The 21,821-nt window shown below is 46.5% G+C and overlaps 2 protein-coding genes across 5 annotated transcripts in view; both read left to right on the forward strand.

Moving 5' to 3' along the window:
* LOC133368983 (B-cadherin-like) overlaps positions 1-18,998 on the forward strand; it is a 42,655-nt gene extending 23,657 nt beyond the window's left edge. For all 3 annotated transcript variants that reach the window (XM_061593738.1, XM_061593737.1, XM_061593739.1), the window contains exons 3-16: positions 3,757-3,986; positions 4,115-4,258; positions 5,400-5,555; positions 7,017-7,161; positions 7,576-7,751; positions 8,130-8,258; positions 9,017-9,202; positions 9,315-9,559; positions 10,590-10,732; positions 11,669-11,893; positions 12,467-12,691; positions 12,814-12,944; positions 13,796-13,939; positions 16,867-18,998. In XM_061593738.1, coding sequence (XP_061449722.1) covers positions 3,757-3,986; positions 4,115-4,258; positions 5,400-5,555; positions 7,017-7,161; positions 7,576-7,751; positions 8,130-8,258; positions 9,017-9,202; positions 9,315-9,559; positions 10,590-10,732; positions 11,669-11,893; positions 12,467-12,691; positions 12,814-12,944; positions 13,796-13,939; positions 16,867-17,079 — 2,492 coding nt within the window. In that variant the 3' untranslated portion in view covers positions 17,080-18,998. The remainder of the gene's footprint in view (positions 1-3,756; positions 3,987-4,114; positions 4,259-5,399; positions 5,556-7,016; positions 7,162-7,575; positions 7,752-8,129; positions 8,259-9,016; positions 9,203-9,314; positions 9,560-10,589; positions 10,733-11,668; positions 11,894-12,466; positions 12,692-12,813; positions 12,945-13,795; positions 13,940-16,866) is intronic.
* A 1,702-nt stretch (positions 18,999-20,700) lies between these two features.
* TANGO6 (transport and golgi organization 6 homolog) overlaps positions 20,701-21,821 on the forward strand; it is a 52,499-nt gene continuing 51,378 nt past the window's right edge. Inside the window, exon 1 of one of the 2 annotated variants that reach the window (XM_061594210.1) lies at positions 20,701-20,887. In XM_061594210.1, the coding sequence (XP_061450194.1) occupies positions 20,746-20,887 (142 nt within the window). In that variant the 5' untranslated portion in view covers positions 20,701-20,745. The remainder of the gene's footprint in view (positions 20,888-21,821) is intronic. The other variant, XM_061594209.1, reaches the window with a different exon arrangement.

A 21,821-nucleotide genomic window follows, 5' to 3' on the forward strand; every position in this document is an offset into this window, starting at 1 on the left:
CACTTAGTAGACAAATATGCGAATAGGAAAGGAGGGTCCTTTTATACGGCCTTCATAGACCTAAAGGCGGCTTTTGATTCGATCGCCCGCTCTCGTCTTTGGTCAAAACTTAACTATTTAGGTATGGATAAACGTCTCATAGCTCTGATCAGGATTATATAAAAACACCTTGCTTCAAATACGCTGTAGTACTAAAGGCCATTTAACAAATCCAGTATTAACATCAAGAGGGGTGAAACAAGGATGTGTACTATCGCCAATTTTATTTAACATCTATATCAACGACATAGTACACAAATTAGCACCAGTTTCATCCCATCCACCTATTCTGGCAAAAAAACCACGTAATATCCTTTTATATGCGGACGATGTAGCCTTATGTTCAAGGATTCCAATTGACCTTAAGCGGCTTTTAACTAAATTAGCAGGTTACTGCTCTATCGAATTATTAACTATAAATTATCAAAAAACAAAAATAATAGCATTTACTAAGAAAAAATCTCAATCTGACTGGCAAATTCATGGACACAAACTAGAACAGGTGAACTTAAAGTATCTAGGCTATATATTTCAATCCTCAGGCAGCTATCTGATCCATAATCAGTGTATGATTATGAATGCACGGAGAACTTTAAAAGCATTATTAGCATTTTTTTATACAAGAGGAGGTCAAACTTTTCTTCCAGTTATGAAGATTTTCAATGCCAAAATATTAGCCCAACTGACTTTTGGATCACAAACAAATGTAAATCAGAATTTTAGCTCATTTGAGTCAATACAAACCATTTTTCTAAGATCCATTATGTCAACCCCGACATGTGTATCCAATAACATTCTAAGACTCGAAGCAGGGGCTCAAATGATTGAAACTAAAATTTGGTTAATGAGAATTAATTTATGGTTAAAACTTAACTTTAACCCAATAGGTATTGCTCCAGATATTCTGATTGATAATCATCAATCCCCTTGGGTGAAATTAATTACAGACAAACTATCACAGATAGGCTTTTCAATACATCTTATTAAATTTATGGGTTACGAAGCTGCATTGGCTGGAATAAGACAACGTCTGTCTGATATAGACCACCAACAGCAATTACTTCTAATAAAAAATCAAAGACACAATCAAAATTTTTTTAAACCAATGCCTTATCTTTTGACTTTAGAAGTACCTAAGCATCGCAAAGCCTTTACTAAGATCCGATTAGATGTGATGCCTTCAGCTGTTATGGATGGCAGACTACTTAAAATTCCATATAAAGACCGAGTTTGTCTTTGTGGAGAAGATGAAGTGGAAAATAATAAACACATACTTCTTCACTGCCCCCTATACAAGACATTAAGGCAACAAATAATCACCCCACTGTTAATAAATTTACTTCATAAATCTGAATTAGATCAATTAGAATATCTACTTGGAGATACCTCCCCTAAAATTACACTTCAAATAGCAAAATTTAGTGTAGCCGTGCAGAATATACGATCTAATATTATAAAAGCCATCTCTCTTTGTAAATGAAAGTTATAATCTGTCATACTGGTTTAGATATTTACTGACAAATGTGTTGTCTAAATAATATATCATAGAGTGCCAAGTAATTGATTATAGCTGATTTAAGATGATATGTTAGTTGTATTAATATGTAAATTAAATTCTAACCTTGGCCTCATGGAAATTTAATTAATAAATCTAAGTTTTAAATGTTCTTAAGCTATTTTAATAATTAATGTTTTATATGTAAAACTATGTATTAACTAAAATGTCATATAGCATATTGCTACATGTATGTTTTTGTCTTACTATGTTTTAAGCTGACCTATGGTCGAATAAAGATTGGATTGGATTGGATTCCCATCAGCCCCACCAAGCCAGGCCAGTGGCTGGGGATGATGGGAGTTGCAGTTCAGCTGCATCTAGAGGGCCAAAGGTGCTCTACCCCTTTGCATTTTGGCTTCTGTTACTACCTCCTTCACCCCTTCAGTTTGGAGAGGCTGCCTGGCTCCAGAGATTCTTTGGGAGTCTACTGAACGGGGTTCAACACCTATCTCCATGACCTCAGTGCATCTCAGTTTCAGAGGTCCTTATGCCATGGCACACCTAATAGCTGAGCCTCCACATCCAGCAACAATATACCTCTCTGAAAGCCAGATATTGGGAACGAAAAGCCGTCAGCTTTGTTCACTGTTTGATCTTGCAGCAGCGTCTGGTTGGATTATGTGAGATCTGAGCTGAGCTGCAGCAGAGGAACTCTTACATGCTTGGCCTGTTCTGAGCAGGGAATGGAGAGCAACAGGCCTTGGGGCAGGGCGCTGTTTCCTGAGCTTGTGCACATATGATGACTGAAGCCAATTCTGGAGAAGCATGGAAGGTGCTACAATGCCCCCCCCCCCCGTTTACAGGAAAATCTCTGAGAAACCCTTGGGTAGAAATCACACACAAACACATTCTAAAGAGGCTGCTTTTTAGTCCATTAGTGACCTTGGACCGATGAGGAGAGCCTGGCTTTTGCGCTGAATAATTGGCTTGACTGTCCAGGGTCTCTTGCTCTACTCCCCTGGTCTGGCGTGCTTTGCCCACCTCTCAGGAGCCTGTTTAATTAACTCTTTGTCTTCTCTCCTGATGCCTCTCCCTCTTCCAATATACGGTAGCTAGCATAGTTAACCCTTAACGAAGAGGCCGGAGGAATGCTGGTCAACCTTATTTCAGGGCTAGTTTGCACGCCTCCGAGTCAGAATTCTGCAGCTCTTAAGGATAAACTCTGCGAAGATAGTTAGACCCACGACAGCAGACAAGAAGGTCTTCAAAGCAGACGTTGTTCTGTCTGATGTGGAAAAACAGGAGAGCTTGAATTGTAGAGGTGGAAGGAAAAAACCTGATCTGTTCTGTATATACAAGGTGGGGATTTTGGGGATGGGAGCCTGCTGTGTAACGCTGAAGAGCAAAGGATGACATGCCAGTCAAAGGAAAAAATATATTTTAAGATAGTTATGTTGTGACCACCCACAAAGCCGTTTATATAGAAATAGTAAAACAATAGGCATAAATTAAAGCTGTATAATAAAATGGCCAGCAAGCTACAAGGGCACTGCTCTCCTGCAGACTGGAGGGGTCTTTTTCACAAGGATTGTTGTAAGATAAATTTATAGTCACTAACAGAATGGAAAAGAAAGCAAAGCCTGAAGGCCTGATGACCCTCCTCTGCAGAGCTTGGAAAAGTTACTTTTTTGAACTACAATTCCCATCAGCCCCAGCCTGCATGGCCACTGGATTGGGCTGATGGGAGTTGTAGTTCAAAAAAGTAACTTTTCCAAGCTCTGCTCCTCTGTGGGCAAAGCGCTGCAATTCTGCAGAACAATGAAGGCTGCTTTTCATGGTATAAAATGTTAAAAACTGGGAGGGCCATACTGGTACAGCCCCAAACAAGGTCTGTCCTGCACTCACCCGACCTGCCCTACAGGTGCTACTCTGTCTGCCATCCCTTTTGCAAAGTTTCCAACCAGAGTGGCTCAAGCGCATACCAGCTGCATGCACGGCTGATGAGTCTGCGCACTGGGAGTGGCGACAGATTGTGGAAACTCACCTTGTTTGTGTTCAAAAAGGTGCTTCCTCTGCCCAGCAGGATGGAGCACTAGCGCCCTCTGGCAGCAGCATCTTTGGCAAAGCCTGTTCTCGGAAGGCCTACCTGACAGTCCTTCCCCTTGCTTCCTAATCTCTGACACTTGTTCCCTCTTTTTCTCCTCTTCCCCTTTGTGCAGTGAACTTTGAGGGATGCTCAGGGAGGACCCACCCAGCCATTGCTTCGGGCGACACTCACTTCAGGGTGCGCCCGGATGGTGCTGTTGTGGTGAAACGGCCCCTGCAACTCTATATCCACGAATGGAACTTCTTCATCCATGCCTGGGATGCGGCTGGCAAGAAACACTCTGCCAAGGTGACGCTGCGGAGTCGTGGCCATGGATCCCACCACCAGCACCGTCCTCATGCGGTACGGAACCTCCCTTCCACAGCGTCTTTACTCCCGTGCAGTTCCCTGAGGCACCGTGCCTTCTCTAATTAGACGCCCAGGTTTGCTCCTGCCTGGCTGAGTTGGAGGTGTGTATCTTTTCTTTGCAGGAGCCCTATCACCTTGGCCATGGAGAGGTGCTAACCTTCCCAGAATCCAGCCCAGGCCTGAGGAGGCAGAAGAGGGATTGGGTCATCCCACCAATCACTTGCTCCGAGAATGAGAAGGGCCCTTTCCCCAAGAACCTGGTGCAGGTAATTTCTCCATGAGGCGGCGGTTCTTCTGGGGTTCCCTGCAAAGGGGTGTCTCAGTTGAAGTCACCTTGTCCTGATACCCAAGTTGGTAATATCCTGTGATCACAGTGTCTTGAAATTCACAGTTTGTGGCAGTGTTGGGTCCTAGATGCCCTTTTGACGTCTTGCCAGGGTTTCACGCCAATTAAACTTTCAGGCCCTGACTCAGAGGGATATATGTATCTGAGGGTGGGGCTGTTGACTGACAGGTGTGGGGAGCCTTGGGTTCCTCAGCTCCAACTCCCATAAGCCCTGGCCATTGATTCCTCACACCTTGCTTAAAAGGCTGAGCTAAGCAGCAGGGCTGCCGTGTTAATCTCCTGCAGAATGGCTCAGCTGTTATTAGGATTGCCTTCCACCTCACTCTGCTCATGCTCTCAGGCCACCTGGACTCTCCTTCAGGAACTCACTCCAGTTCTTTGTGGTTGCCACAGCGTGAAGGTGCTAAGCCTTGTTTTAAGAACGTAAGAGCCCTAATGCTGGATCAGCCCAGTGGTCCATCTAGTCCAGCGTCCTTTCCTTACCGTGGCCAATCAGATGCCCCAGTGGAAAGCTCACAAGAAGGATCTGAGTGCAATAGCACTCGACCGGCTTGTGATTCCCATGTATTCAGAGCATACTGCCTCCGACAGTGGAGGTAGAACATAGCTATCAGGGCTGCCAGCCCTTGATAGCCTTATCTTCCATGACTTGTGTAATCCTTTAAAGCCATCCAAGCTCCTCCCCAGGTACGGTCTGAAGGCACGTGAGGCCACCACCTTGCTGAAGCTAAGCAGGTCTGGGCCTGGTCAGTGCCTGGATGGAGGCCTCTTGGCAACCACATGCATGCTGCTTGGGTTCCCTGATGTGAAAGGAAAGTGGGATAGAAACGTCAGAAATGCATAAATAACCCTTGCGGGACGTACATTGTTCGGCTTAGTGCTGGCCTCATGAGCCTAGCAAATCTCCTCCATGGATGTGGAAAGCTGAAGGGTGGACAGAAATATGGCATGTGTGTTGGGGGGGAGGGAGGGGTGTGGTGTGTCCCAGCCAGCCTTGACCACGTCTCTCGTGCTGGAGCTCCACACTCGTCACCACCTTGACTGAACATTTTGTCCGCCAGATCAAATCTAACAAGGAGAAAGAGACGACTGTCTTCTACAGCATCACTGGGCAGGGAGCCGACAGCCCGCCCACTGGCATCTTCATCATTGAGAGGGAAACTGGCTGGCTGAAGGTGACACGCCCGCTGGACAGAGAGGCCATCGACAGATACATTGTGAGTCCTTGGGCCCTGCTGGGTTTGTGATCAATCCGCAGATTCTTCGTTAGGCAGTGTCAGGTGCCCGGAAATGGCTCTGCCCATCTGGAGGGAGGGCCGGGGGGACAGGGTCTCACAGCACTGCTCTCTAGAGCAATGTGGGCAGTTGCCAGGCTGTCTGTCATTGCGTTAGGGCGGCCTTCCCCACCCTGGCACCCTCCAGGTGCTTTGCACTACAACTCCTGGCAGCCCCAATGATGGGAGTTGTAGTCTAAGCTCCGGCTTGGTGAAGGCTGCATTGGAGCAGAGATGCATCGGAATCTGATTCATACCAGGTTAGACCATCTGGCTCAATCCTACCTGCACTGACTGGCAGCAGATCTTGGAGAGCAAACCTGGGACCTTGCAACTGAGCTATGTCTCATGCACCCGCTGCCAGCCTGCCTGCTGCTGCTTCCTTCGCCTAACAGGGAAGACAGCTGTTGTCCTCTTTCAGGAAACCTCAGTCTGAGGACTTGTTGTCCCCTTGGCCAATGGGAGAACATCTCCTGGCTCCCGTGAGGCTGCATCCTGGGTGTCTTTGTAGTGAAATCCCCTCCCGAGATATTTAGTGGGTGCCTCTAAATCCTCACGTGGCCTACAGAAGGGTGCTTTGCCACTCCTCAGTACACTTATATGGCCTTCCCAGCGCCCCATGCCATATCTCTGGGACAGCCACTTCAGGGCGCAACAGTTAAGCAGAGCTTCATAAGGTCTGATACGCGCAAAGCAATATAACAAAGTGCCTGTGAGCCTCTGCAGAGTGCCTGTTGCTTGTTACTACTGAGTATTTAGTTGCATCCCATACATTACGGTAGTCTTTGCCAATGGCTGTGCTGATGGGAGTTGTAGTCCGAAACACCTGGAGGGCGCCAGGATAATGAAGGCTGCATTACTGAAGGCGCCACCGAAAAGACCAAGGAGCCGCCACTGCCCTCGGTTGGAACAGGCTTCAGGGAATTGAGACGTTGAGATGCAAAACATTGCAGGAAAAAGGATGGTTGTCTTTTTAAGCCAAGGTCTTCAGTTCTGAGTTTCTTTCCTGGACATTTTTTTCTGTCAACAATGTTATTTATTATTTAGTTTATTTTTTGTAAATTGTGTTGCTTTCATTGATGTATTTTTATACTTGTGTTTATTTTTCTTTGTAAGCCGCCTTGAGGGCCTTTGGCTGAAAGGCGGGGTATACATAAATTTAATAATAATAATAACTGGTTAAAATCTGGACATGTTGTGCAGAGGAGGGAGATGGAAGAGGCTGCAATGTGGGGACCCTCATGTGATATTAATTCTCTCTAGAACAGTAATAACCTTGCTAGGTCTATGGTCCCTTCTCCCCCCCCTTTTTGTTGTTGTTAAACCACCATTCTGTGTCCAAGCTGGTCCTTGGTGATTCCCAGATGAATTGATAGCCTTGCTGTTGTTGCGTTTGTTCTGCAGCTGTTCTCCCATGCAGTATCTGCAAATGGGCAGCCCGTGGAGGACCCCATGGAGATCATCATCAAGGTCAGCGACCAGAATGACAACCGGCCCGTGTTCACCCAGAGCGTCTTCGAAGGGTTCGTAGCAGAAGGAGCCAAGCCAGGTATGTATATTTGTGTGTGCATGTGTGCAATTGCATATGTGTGAATAAAGACAAGACTGGCTTGAGGCTGGTGTGGATTTTGATCAGGTGCTGCGTAGTTTAGGACCCTAGGAAGCGGCCTTAAACTAAGTTAGATCATTGCTACATCGAGGTCAGGATTGCCTGCAGTGTAGACAATACTCTGAAACCCCAGAGAGCTGCTACCAGCCAGATGGGAGACATTTCCAGCCCTGCCTGGATTGAACCTGGGACCTTCTGCATGCAAAGCAAATGTTCTACCACTGAAGTATGGGATGAGCTTGTGTTCCAGTAGACGCGAGCAAATCTTTTGCAGCTGTCCGGACTGCTTTTATGCTAGTTAGGAGGTCAGGTTTTCTCTGTTGCTCCTTCTGAAATTTTTTCACATGTGCCCAGGTACCCAGGTGATGCAAGTGTCTGCCACTGATGACGATGATAGTGTGGATACCTACAATGGGGTCATCACCTACTCCATTATCAGCCAGACCCCCCAAGAGCCCTACAAACAAATATTCACCATCAACAGTGAAACGGGCTGGATCAGTGTGATCACAACAGGCCTTGACAGAGAGGTGAATGTCCTGGGTGTTTGCGGGGTGGATTGGGTGGGAGTGTCTGCCACCATTGAGTGTACCTGTAGCATTCGCTAAGTCTACGAGGAAGGGCAGGATATAGTTTCAGTAAATCTGGACTCCTGCATTGAGTTACATGCACTTAAACCTTATTGGAATTACTGAGAATTAAGCACACAGGCCAATGCACAGTTGAAGCCGCCACTTCATGTATTACGATGTTGCTTGTGTTTTAAATGTTGTATCCCCTTTTGAACTGCAGTGGGATAAGATGGCTGATAAAGACTTGCATGTCTTTTCCCAAGCAGGGCTTTGAGCCCCTGCAAAGAGCTCTCCCCTTGTGAACACATAATGGAATTGCTGTTTGTTTGCTTCCAGAAATTCCACAACTACACGCTGATCCTCCAAGCTGCAGACATGTTAGGACAAGGCTTAACCACTACAGGGACAGCAGTGATTATCGTCACTGACATGAATGACAACCCGCCAATATTTGACCCGCTCACGGTAATGTTGAAGCTTCTCCTTTGTCTTTCTTTCCCACAATGGCACGACGTCATGCCCTGCTGAACTCCTCCCTCTGTGCACCCCAAATCCCTGCCACCTCCCCTTTGATGCTGCCTACTCCAGAAAAGCAGGGAAGGCCATGGAAGGTCACCATCATAGCATCCCATAATGCTGAGATGAGCCTCTGCACCCCAGCAAGGCACAGCCATTCAGTCTATCCCTTGATCGCTGAGATCTTCTGATGGGGCACTTCTTGTGGTTCCCCACATGGCCCCTGAGGTTAGGCCTTTACTAGGAGACGGATGACAATGTATTTATTTTAATGTTTCATTATGAGTTTTTTATCCTGCCATGCGTATATATTATTATCAGTGCTGCACATTTTTTAGTCTGCTGCTGCTTTCTGTACACTGCATTTTTGCTGCTTTCTATTTTATATTTGCTGGTCTTCGACCAAAATAAAATTACTAGCAGTGGCCTTTACTAGGGACCGAGCCTTTAGTGTGGCAGTCCCTGCCCTATGGAACCCCCTGCCAGTAGAGGTTCAGCAAGAATAATCCCTGCCTTCTTTTAGACGTCGCCTAAAAACTGTTATTCAGATGGGCCTTTGCAATGTGAATTTCTTTTTACCAACTGATATGTATGGATGCTTTTATTGATGTTGAAATTTTGAATGGTGTACACTGCCTTGTATTTTTACGAAACTGCAGTTATAAATATTTTAAATAAACAAGCAGGTTCTTCCTTTTGTCTTGTAGTACATTTCAGCTGTGCCAGAGAATGACATAGGGTACCAGGTTGCCAGGCTGATGGTGAAAGATGCCGATCAGGAAAGCACTCCAGCGTGGAACGCCAAGTACGCCATCGTGAAAGGGAACGAAGAAGGGAACTTTGCCATCTCCACTGATCCCCAAAGCAATGATGGCCTTCTGACGACAGCTAAGGTAAGCAAAAGTCCTCTTCTTTTTCTGCTTAGTCTCCAGCCTTGTCAGCTGCTGCGACTTCATATTTTTGGGCTGGTTTGCTCCATCTCTCTCCCGCTCCCCTCTCTTCAAGGCTCTGGACTTTGAGAAGCAGCAACAGTTTGTCCTTCAAGTTACTGTGGTGAATGAAGTTCCCTACTCAGTGAATCTCCCGACTTCCACGGCCACGGTCACTGTCAACGTGAAGGATGAAAATGAAGCCCCCGTCTTTGTTCCACCCGAAAAGTCTGTGTCGAAGCCTGAAGACCTCGCCGTTGGCCAGCCAGTGGCCACTTACACCGCTCAGGACCCCGATAAGCTTCAGCAACAAACAGTCAGGTACAGGAAGGATTTAAATCTTTTGGAAGGTTATTTGGCAAGTAGATTGGCTCGGGAGAGTCTAGGATAAGGCAGAGCCGAGAGGTCAGGAGCAAAGTCCCTTCCTGTGTCACACCTTTAGGTAGCTGAGGGGGCGAGTAGAGCATAGTAGGTAGCAAGGAAGAGTTACTGGAGGGAGGAGGAAACCTGCATTTGGTTCAGAATACAACTGCAAGGTTGTGAACTAAGGCCCTGCTCTGTCTGTGGCCTGCCTGGCACTTTCATTGTGATCTTTCTGGCACCAGATGGAGACCGTCTGAATTTCCCAGGCTGAATGTGCACTGAGTTTGTATTATAATATTGGCTGCCTTGTGGTTTTTATTGCAGAGGGGTTTTTTTGGTTTGTTATTTTTATTATAACTTTTAATTTGAATGTTGCACAAGCCACACAGAATTTTTTTTAGTTGAGGGTGGGATATAAATTTATTAATAAAAAACAATAAGCCATAAATGAGATTCCAGACCATCCAGGAATCTACGTAAGGGGTCCCACTGGTGACACCTACTTCAGTGAGATAGCAACCTCTTATCAGATGAATTGTTCAGCTGTGTGTGGGGATTTTGGGGTGAGCCCTTCCCCTCCACACTGGACCATACATTGGTGGGATGGGAACTTTCTAGATGTGTTGTAATGCGTATAGGATTTAGAGCAACCAGAAGGCTTTTTGGGGGATTGCAGATGGGCAGAGCCAAAAGGTGGGGCCAGCCCTCTCTCTCCCCCCTTCTCCCTGCCTAGAAATCTAATCTAACCCCTGCAGAGGTTTTTTTCTGACTCCACCTTTCGCCGTGCAATCATTTCCCATCTCTTGCCATTTCCCTCTTCACCCACTCCTCTTCTGGGTTCCCCTCACCTGCATGAAATTAGGCCACAGGTGACTTTTGGGAAACAGGTCCCCCTGCCCCCCTCCCAGGATTCAGAGGGATGAATGCTCAGTTGTTTTGACTGGCAGAATTTAGGAGCTGCTGTAAATTGCTCCCATTTATCTTGCAGGTATTTCATTGGGAGTGACCCGGCTGGGTGGCTGAAGATTAATCCTGAAACCGGCATCATAGAGACTAGAGCCCCTCTGGACAGGGAGTCAGAATTTGTGAGAGACAGCACCTACATGGCTATCATCTTTGCGAGTGACAATGGTAAATGGGACATGGTTTTAGCCATTTTCCTTGGATTTTGCTCCTTTTCCTGCTCCCAGGCACAACCAAACCCTTGTTGTGGCATTGCTAAGTACTCCCCTGTAAACTGGAGCCCAAGGAGAGTGGTATTGCCTTTGGTTTCACTTCCTCCTGAAATTTCTGCCTCTCATAATTTTGTATTTATTTTTGAAAACTGTGTACTTTGCCTTATCTAAAAACTCAAACTGAGAGGGAACAACAACTGGAACTCCCCAGGTATAGAGCAGGGTTAACAATCCCCACAAATCTGTCAATTTCAGTTCCTGTTCTTTTTTTCAATCTTAAGTTTAATTTGCCCTATTTCAGTAACAGTTTTTGATTATTATTTTTAAATCTATGTGAAAAAATCTTCTAATACATTACATGTAGTTTTTCTTGCAATTTCCCCTTAAATGAATTTTTGTAAGCAATTTTTCCTAATATATGTATTTTTGCAAGCATACCCCTTAATATGGTGCATTTTTGTATACTGTTTTCACTAACACCAATATTTTTTTAGCGTAGTTTCCCCTAATGTCTCTGTGTTTTTTGTATGTAGCTTTTGGTTGAAATAAAGTGTGAATCTTGAAGGATGGCTGCATTTTGGTTTGTGTATTAGTTTGGGAAGAGCAAATTTCTCCCCCTTTTCTAACAGTCTGTGTTATTTAAGGGTCAGGCCCACAATAAGTCCTCATTCTCCATGAGTGACTGTTTCCCGGGACTGTATATAAATGTTGCAGACTTGGACTTCAGAGGGATGTGGGAAGGCAGCTGCCGACGGCTCTGTCCCTCCAAATAGTGGGGACCTCTGAACAGAGTCTCTCCGCCAGAGTTTAATGAGCCGCGGGAGAGGGGCTGGTGGTTGAACAGTAGCGTGGTACTTGCATGCCTCACTAAGCCTTGATGGCATCTCTTCAGGGACCCCATCAGCAACCACGGGCACAGGAACTCTGCTCGTGCACCTGGAGGATGTGAATGACAATGGGCCAGAGCCAGAGCCGCGATCCTTTGACATCTGCAACCGGAGCCCTGAGCCCAAGATGCTGAACATTGTGGACAAGGACCTTCCTCCAAACACCTACCCCTTCTCTGCAGAGTTGCTCCTGGGCTCCAGCGCCAACTGGACAGTCCGGATGAACAAAGGTGAGCTGGTGTAGCGTCTGCACTCTGTGGACAATTTGCGGGGTGGGAAATGGGTTGGCTCCCTAGCCTAGAGCTGTCCATGGATGTCTTGTTCTGCTCTGTCTTAAATGCCTCATTCTTGCACAGCGGCTGAAGTGGCAAAGCTGTGCCCTAGACTGTGCTACTTCAGGCTGCAGATGAGGGCTTGTGTGACTTTCCTACACATAGAAAACTAGTAAGCCAGGTGGAAGGCTTGCCTAGAATCCTCCTTCCTTGATACCTAATTTTCTACATTGCAGAGAATACCAAAACAATCCCTGCAGGTAGAAAACTAGGTAGCAAGGAAGGAGGATTCTAGGCAAGCCTTCTACCTGAGTTACTAGTTTTCTATGCATAGGAAAATCCTGCCCCTGCTTTGTACATGGAGAGCATTCCACGAGGTGAGCTCCTACCTGCTGTTGAAAGTAGTACCATTCAGGTCACAAGTCCTGTTTTCTTTTCCTACTGTGGGGCAAGGGACGGGCATCTCTGTGGATGGTCTCCTAGCCCTAACCTTGAGCCTGCTTGCTTTCCTCTCTTGTCTCCCGCTCACAGAAGACAGCCTGATCCTCGAACTGACCAAGCAGCTGGATCCGGGTGAATATAGCATTTCCCTCCAGCTGACCGACGGCCAGAGGCGGTCCCAGATGACAACAGTCAAAGCGCAAGTGTGCGACTGCGAGGGAGTGGTCAAGAACTGCGAGAGAAGGGCCTTCATAGCTGGCGGGATGGGAATCCCAGCCATCCTGGGGATCCTTGGTGGCATCCTTGCTGTCCTGAGTGAGTATTGCGGGCAGGGAAGAGATGGGGTTTAGAGTTTGCTGCTTCAGCCCGGCGGAGATTCCCAGCTGCAAAGTCTTACCTCTGCTCACGGCTGCTTCTCCAACCTTCTTGCCTTCCAGTCCTGTTGCTCCTGCTGCTGCTGTTTGTGAGGAGGAGGAAGACGGAGAAGGAGCCGCTGCTTCCGCCAGAGGATGACACGCGAGACAATGTCTATTACTACGATGAAGAGGGTGGCGGAGAGGAGGATCAGGTGCGCTGCTGAGTCTTAACCCAAGAAGGACAGAGCTACTCCGCTGTGTCCCCCACGAAGCCTTTGCTCCCCTAATTTTCCAAGTCACCACATCTCCTCTCTCCTCCCCAGCCCATTTTCTTCTGGCCACCGGACTTGGCGAGTAAGGTTGGAAGGCTCATCCCAAGGTCACATGGCAAGTTGGCCTTGAGCTGGGGAGCTTTTGTCAGCCTGAGGGCCGCATTCCCTGGTGGAACATTTTCTGGGGGCTGCACACCAATGGGATGGGCCAGAGACAGAAGTGAGCAGAGCAGTAGATGTGACTCTTACCTTTATACAGGAGGATATGTTCCAGCCATGAAAAAGCTGGAGGGTTTTGCACACGCTCCCCTCACTCCCCATCCAGGCATGTGAGAGACATGGTCATTATTTCAGCACATATTCCAGCCAGGCGAAAGCACTCTAGAAGGGTGCAGAGCAGAGTTGATGAGGGTGTGGCCTGGAGAGAGTTTTGAGGCCATAGAGAGAGCTTGGAGGGCCGACTTCAGCCCCCATGCCTGCAATTCCCCACCCTTGACTTAGATCAAGCAGGTCCAGCCATTTGCTCTTACTTTATTTTGAATATTCCGCTAGCAGAATCCCTGCCCAACAGTGTATTTTAAAAATCTAATAATAGATAAAAAAAGTTGTTTCTTCAAGGGATGAAAGAGCATGTATTTATATAAAGACGTTGATTCTTGTACTGGAGGATATCTTGTCCTTGATGTTTGCCCACTGTGTTCTCTAAAGGCCTTGCGGGAGGAGTAAAAACGGATGACATCTTGTAGGGTGATCTGGGGTACATCTGTTTTCTGACTGTTTCCTCTTCCTAGGACTATGATCTGAGCCAGTTGCACCGCGGCCTGGATTCTCGCCCCGAAATTACCCGCAATGATGTTGCTCCAACTCTCATGCCAGCTCCACAGTACCGCCCGCGCCCTGCCAATCCTGACGAGATAGGCAACTTCATTGATGAGGTGAGTGGGACTTGAGGGTGCAGCTGGAGCCCATGAATCTGGCAGCCAAGCAAACACTGTCTTTCTGGAGGCTTCCTGAGGGCTCTTGCAGCTGGTGGTGCCCTTAGCCAAATGATGGACCGCTAACCGCTATCAGCAAGGAAAGGATGGGAAATGAGGAAATGTCACATCTGCTTAGAACAGTCTCGGAACTCTGGAAAGGTTTACTTGTTTGTTGATATTTATATCTTTCCTTGCTCTGTCAAAAGGCACACTCGAGATGGCATACAGATCTTTTTTTAAAATGCTAAAAACCTATAGGTTGTATCCTTTGCATTAGTGTAGTGGCAAATTCAGAAGTGCAGGGTCCCTTCATGATAGTCACAGCCATGTTCCTCACTTTTTTGCCACAGGGTTGAGAATGAGATCATTGTTAATGCCTTCTCTCACAACAGATGTCCCTAGGAGCCAATCAGTATGAAAGGGGACAGTGTTAACGACTAAGAGTCTTCTCAGTGGCTCACTTACCTCCTTGGACTCTGATTGACCACAATCAGCAGGAAAGGACGAGGAAGCATGTCTGAAGACTCATCTCAGTGGCCAACACACTCCCCTTTCATGCTGATTGGTCCATAGGATGCTGGAGACATAGAGACCCTGCTGGGACCCTGCTCCCAAAAAAGTAAGGAGTCGAAGACCCCCTGAGATGTTGGACGTCTAGACTCCTGATCCTTTGTTAGTCTTACTCAAAGGAGACCCACTGAAATTATTGGATATGACTAACTTAAAAAGGTAAAGGTGTCCCCGCACCTTGTAGTGCGAGTCGTTTCCGACTCTTAGGGTGACGTCTTGTGATGCTTACTAGGCAGACCATATATATGGGGTGGGATTGCCTGTTCCTTCCCCGGCCTTTCTTTACCCCCCAGCATATGCCGGGTACTCATTTTACTGACCACGGATGGATGGAAGGCTGAGTGGACCTCGACCCCTTTTACCGGAGATTTGACTTCCTCCTTCCGTTGGAATCGAACTCCGGCCATGAGCAGAGCTTCGGTTGCATTACTGCCGCTTACCACTCTGCGCCACGGAGGATCTATGACTAACTTAGGGCCATTAATTTAAATGGGTCTTCCCTGAGTAGAACTTACATTGGATACAATCCTGTAAGTGCATTTTATTGACTTATTTGATTTCATACTCACTAAAATGCAATTCTAAAAGCAGCAAGAAAGCCACAGCCAGCAATAATACAGAATAACAATAAGAACATGTTAGGAGCAGTAGCTAGCACATCTGCTAGGGCCTCTAATCGACAGAATGCCTGTCAAAATCCACTTTTATTATTACTTAGTTACTTTTAAAATGTGCAGACCTTCCATCAATGCATCAAAGTGATCCTAGGGCAGCTTCCAACAATACAGAAAATATAACAGATACATCAAATACATTAAAACAATAAGTTAAATTATCAATAAGAACAACATACTGAGAATGTGTCCCGTCCAGAGTCGATACCAAGAGACTGAGACACTGGTGCAAGTAAATCTCGTTTTATTAGAGTAATGGATACATCGAAAGCAGTGCGCTTCATAGAAAACCCTACATTAACTCACTAGGAATCCCTAACTACACTCTGGACATGCTCTGCGACGTAAGAAGAAAGTTGACTCAGCACCCCCCTCCATACTCAGCAGACTTATATAGGGAAAGTTTTTGAGCGCAATCTCTCACTCCTTCGCACACCCGTCCTCTGCCCGGTACGCTTTTCCTGACGCCGAGTGCGAGGTGAGGGGGGGCGAGCCTCCATGGGCTCATCAGACAAAACAGGGTCCTTATCAACAGTCCAGGAAGTAGAGGGCTGAGAAGCGTCAGGCGTCTCTAAGTTACTGCGGGACGAAGGGGGGGTTACTGCTAATTCACGGCTTGGTGAAGGAGGAGTTACTGCTCTTTCGGAATCCTCCCCTAACTGATCCGTTGGGATGGTTGAAGACTGAGCGCTGTCCCCAAGGGGGGCTGGGTCACCCGTGGGAATTGGCGGAGCATCTAACACACTCCTTTCCCTAATGTCTGGAATAGACACAACAACAGCTGGACCTTCCGCGCCTTTTGGCAGTTGAGGCGTCTGCAACTCATGCCTTCCCCCTCCCTGCCCTTCCAGAGAGAGAGGGGCTCGACAGAATGCTAAAGTCAATGGGTGGTCCTAACAATTTACTCAAACTGTCTCAACTGTCTTATCCTCACTTGAAACTTTTCAGTGGGGTCTTTGTGACATCCCACACAGAATCCTGTAACTTTGGTTGCCGTTGGCAACATGTTTAGAAATTGCTTATAAATTTTTTTTAAAACCACTTACACTTGTGTAGTGGTACTTGAAGTTATAGAGTTTGGTTTTGAAGGGCCAATTAACCAAACAAGTTTTGGTGTCTGATGGACAAACACAACTGAACTTGGCTATTGATGAAAGAAATGATCATTCTCTAATACAGCTCTTTTCAACTCAATACAAATCTTTTTGGAAGGACTTCATTGCTGTATGCTTTTTGCATAATTGATAATTCAATGAAGATCCTTCAGAGTTGATGACAAATGTTCAGTTAGTTTATAATAATGCGTATTACATTTTCTGATCATCTTTGGGTTAGGGTTTTCATTGTTACGTTTCTCCTTAAAAAATACAGTAAAAATGTCGGGGTAGGGAACAAGAGCATGCTTAAACGCAGTTGGAAGAAACATCCCAAAGTTTCCCAGTGACTGGTCCCATCATGTCCCCCAAAATCACCTGGCTTTCAATGTGGCCTGGGGACAGATGTGGAACAGCCAATGATGAAATTGTCATGATTTTCTCGAGAGCTGGTATCTCCTTGTCCAACAGCAGGTGGTTGCTACAGCCATAATCAGCTTGCTCTAACATTGGACAACCCATGTTCCTTTCCTTTCCTTTCCTACAGAACCTGAAGGCCGCAGACACAGACCCTACGGCCCCCCCATATGACTCTCTGCTCGTCTTTGACTATGAGGGCAGTGGCTCTGAAGCAGCCTCCCTCAGCTCTCTGAATTCCTCCAACGGTGACAGAGACCAAGACTACGACTACCTGAATGACTGGGGCAACCGCTTCAAGAAGCTGGCCGACATGTATGGAGGTGGTGAGGAAGAAGACTAGATGTGACTGGAATTAAGTAGGGCTTTGCTCTCTGTGTGTGGAGGGGGAGAGAGAGAGATGAGACCCACCTGTCCTCAACTTTTCCCAGCAGCTGACTATTGGTCATATTTGCTGCTCTTGCTATAAGTTGCCAAAGTACTGCATAAAACTTGCCTTCCTTCCAGTGTTGGTTCCTCTTAGGGTACATTCAAATTACCACATTTTCCACATAATAATCAAATTATAGTTTTGTCCTTTTGAAGCTTCTGACAAAGGGTGAGTCACACTTATTTACCAAAGAGGATTTCCAAATAGTCAAGAGCTGCTATTCAATAGTGTACGGACCGCTTCTTGGATCACTATTAAGAGCCTGTGAGGCAATTTGCCAAACGGCCCTGACTGATGATCATAAAAATAATAGAATGCTGTTTTCTAATGCATGGGCTAAAATTTAAGCAATATTTTAGGCATGGTTTCAAGTCTTGCAGTTCTGTGAAATGCAGACCAGTTCCATGATCCGAAATGAACTCTTTGGGCTCCCCTAGTAACAATGCACTTTAGGTATTTCTATCACTGTGACTCCAAAGCACTAACCAAATATTTTATTCTCAGGCTGCTGTGTGTATTTGGCATTTCAAAGGCTCAATGGCTGCAAAGATGCTTGATGTTAGATGAAAAACTTGGAAGCTGAGGCTGGTTTTCTAGTGGTTGGGGAATAGGCCTGGCTTTACCCTTCCCTAAAAACAGCAGGAGCAGAATATGCTGTACAGGGATTATCTGTAGACACACCTGATGCATGCTGCATAACTCATTTTTCCTTGATGGAGAATTCTAGCGGGCTCCTTGAGTTTATAGAAGTGTTGTTTTAGTGCAAAATAAAAACTGCTGTGGTCATTCCAAATTGTTAAGGTGCAATCCTATACATGTCTACTTGGACATAATCCATTTTAGTTCATTGCAGCTTACTCTCATGCAAGTGTGTATAGGATTGCAGCCCTAGATGGTAGCAAGATTTAAGTGGGAACAGTAAGAAATGCCTGAAGTGGCAGAAGCCCAGCTGAACTCTTACGGGAGGGATGAATTTTTATGAGGGTTCCTGATTCAGCTGGTCCCAACAAGTGCCTTTGCCCCACAACCTTCAAACTGAATGCCTGTCCATTCTCTTAGGGACCTTTTGCCCATTGGGCATTGGTACAAATGGACCAAGTGTACGCTCCCCACAATATTACAGGTGCATGTTATCACCATCACACGATCATGCATTTTCTAACCATGTTTAGAGCCCACTTTCAGCCCATGTTGCTGCGTATTCAGGAGTAGGCAGCACAAGTGGAAACTACATTGCCCCTCCTGGCTTCCCAACACTGGGGAGGTTGCTGCTGCTTACTGGGAAGCAGAGTGGTGAGGCACAGGGTGCTCAGCGCAGTGCAGCAGAGCCAATGCGAGGCTCCTGCCACTGCGCCTCCCCCCTTGGTCAGTAGCAGTGACCTGCGTTGCTAGGAAGCTGGAAGAGGAACGCAGCCCCACCCGTGTTGCCCTGCTGGCCACTACTGCGTGTATTGTATTTTTTTGTACACTGTTGTGCATACATTTTCCTGTCTGTTTGTATAAAATGCAGTTGAATCACTTTCTTCTGGTGCACTTGTCAAGTAATCAGTCAAGTCATGATACCGTAGGTGGACTTTGTGGTTAAGGTGCCAGCTGTTTCCTGCTAAGTTTTTTTCCAGAGTTTAGTGCTTTATATGATTACTGTACAATTAATAAGTGTTTTTTTTAAAGTGGCTTTCTCTGGTTTTAGGTCTGTATATTTAGCTTTCCTTTTTGAATAGGTAATGTTCTGAATGTATGTGTGGGACATGACTTAAAAGCCATTATTTACCACTTTATTTTACATGATACTTTTTAATAAAATTTTAATAAAGTTTTTTCTGTAAAAAAAACACCCTGCTGTCTTCTCATTTGTTGGATTTTTATACTTCGTTTTCTCCATCTCAAGATGTGTTAAGCATTCAATCTTTTCTTGGCTCATAATGAATGATGTTTATTCAAATCCCATCAGCCATATTTCTTATTTAAAGGATTTATGCATTGTCCCTCAGTAGAGCTTCCAGGGTGACTTATAAAAATAAGATAAAATAAACAAGAAGTGGCATGGTGCTAGGTGAATTGCATATAGGGATGTGTAGTTAAAGGCATAAGAAGGATCTGGGAGGAGTGGGAGGGCGAGGAGTGGGTTGGAATGTTTGGAGAAGGGTGAAGTTAGTTTTAGTTTTCAGTTCTGAGTGAGGTGCTGGAATAAAGAATCTTCTGGCACTTGTCTCCAATATTTTGGATTTCTTACTATACAATACTAGTCCAACATCCTATTCTCACAGTGGCCAACCAGATGTTCTAATGGGAAGCCCACAAGCAGGTCCTGAGCGCAATAGCAGTGTTCTCCCCACTTGGGATTCCCAACAGTGCAGCATTGTGGCTAGTAGCCATTCAGAGCCTTCTCCTCTTCCATGAAATGGCTTAATCATTCTTTTATAGCACGGGAAAGGACCTTCCAAATGAAAATGAGGTTCACCCAGTTAAAATCTCAACTTTTGCCATGAACTCAACTGGGCCAGCTCAAGACATTTTGCCACCCAAGGTGGAACAGCAAATGCTCCTGTCCCCGTGAAAGTGTCTCATACTGAAAGTTGGCCAAATTGTTTTTGGTGCCAGAGGCAGAAAAATCACATATGCAACTCTCTCTGCTATTAAGGGTCATGATTTTGTATCTGGGCTCCTACTGGGAAGAATGAGGGGATACACATTTAATAAAAATAAGAATCTGAAAAATCACTCCACTGAATGATATGGCCAGTCCTGAAACTTACTTCAGGGGGTTTTAGGTAAGCTGCTCCCTCCCAGCCTTAGTCTCATGGATTGTATTGGGTAGTGGATGGGGAGAGGCCAATAATATTGGCCTACCTTACAGAGTTGGTGTAAGGACTATAACTAGATAATGCAGGTGAGGTGCTTTGAAAACTATACAAATGTTATGTGTGTACATAATGGCAGAGCTTGGAAAAGTTACATTTTTTGAACTACAACTCCCATCAGCCCCAGCCAGCATGGCTACTGGATTGGGCTGATGGGAGTTGTAGTTTATTTATTTATTAAATTTAGTTCAAAAAAGTAACTTTTCTAAGCTGTGTGTGATGGTCTTTGGGCCTTGGCTGAAGGCACAAGGCAGGTGCTGGGCAAGTACATCCACACCATAGGTTTAAAGCACATGGTTTTCTCTCCCCCCCCCGACTTCTGGGAACTGTAGTTTACCCCTCTATAATTCCCAGCACCCGTCACAAACTAGTTCCCAGGATTCTTGGGGACGTGGGAAGCCAAGTGCTTTCAGTGTATGCTGTGGATGTGCCTTGAACCTGGACAATGCCTGCCAGGGGACCTGCAGGTCTGTTGTCTTGAAATCAAAAGCGCTGGTCCTGAGCCCGATCCCAGAGGCAACGAAAAGAGCCTTTGAGGTCCTGAGAAGGAGCATCGCCGACCTGACCTGACCTGACCTTCCCATAATGGCGGCTCTCGCTGTCGCACGACGCTGACCTTCCCAAGAGGGCTGCTCCCCATGCTCCCTCGCGTGCGGCCGCTCCCCTCTCGACCTTCCCAAGATGGCAAAACGTCATCTCTCCGTCCGACTCTCCCAAGATGACGGAGCTGCTTTACCCGACGACCTTCCCAAGATGGCGGCCTGAGGCCGAGCGCGAAGCAGTCATGGCCGGGAGCGAGGCGATGCTGAGGCGAGCGATTGAGGCGCTGGAGCTGCTGCTGGGGACAGCCGGGGCCGCCGGTGAGGAGAAGGGGGAATGGCCACCAAGGAAGCAGCTGCAAGAGAGAACTGGGCGCCTGCACCTTTGGCGTGCAATGAAATCCCCTCTTCCGCGCCGCTGTGGCCTCTCCAGCATCTGACTCCCCTCCTTGGAGACGGTGTGCTGGGGCGGGCGTGGCGGTGCCTCCGAGGCAGCCCATCCCTCCAGGGGATCCTCCGTGGGCCACTCCCGGGGTGCTAATGGTGGTGTTGCCTTTTATTATTGACTCATGTTTTATACGTTTGTATTCCTCTTTTCCTCCGTCTCTGCTATCTTTTCGGCGCCTTTTGAAGATCTTCCTCTTTCAACAAGCCTTTCAAGTTGAGACCTATCCCAGCCTGTGTTAGAATTGCTTAATACGTTTTTAACCCTTTTTTGAAGTTTTTTTTTAAATGTTTTTATCGCTGTTTTGTTTTGTGTTTTAAAGTGTTTTTAGCGCTTTGTTTGCCGCCCTGGGCTCCTGCTGGGAGGAAGGGCGGGATACAAATTAAGTAATAAATAAACTCAAAGCGGTGTACAAAGCCCTCACTGCCCTTGCCTGGAACTGTGGTGAGCCGCTGCCAGTCCGTGTAGACAGTACTGGGCTAGATGGACCAAGGGTATAAGGCAGCTTCCTACGTTCCTATTTACCATTCAGGATCATGAGGACTGGGATCTTTATTTTCAGGGAAGTGCTGTAGTTGCTCAGGGGCAGAGCATGGCCCCAGTTGAGCCCCTGACAGCATCTCCAGGTAGGGCAGTGAAAGACCCCCAGAGAGCTGCTCTGCCAGCCAGAAGAGCAAAGAACCTTATTGATTGACTGATTGATTGATATCCCACCCTTCCTCCCAGCAGAAGCCCAGGGGGGCAAACAGAAGCACTCAAAACACTTTAAAACATCATAAAAACACTTTAAAATACATTAAAACAAAACAA

This window comes from Rhineura floridana, chromosome 13 (genome assembly GCF_030035675.1).
Source record: "Rhineura floridana isolate rRhiFlo1 chromosome 13, rRhiFlo1.hap2, whole genome shotgun sequence".
Classification (NCBI taxonomy): domain Eukaryota; kingdom Metazoa; phylum Chordata; class Lepidosauria; order Squamata; family Rhineuridae; genus Rhineura; species Rhineura floridana.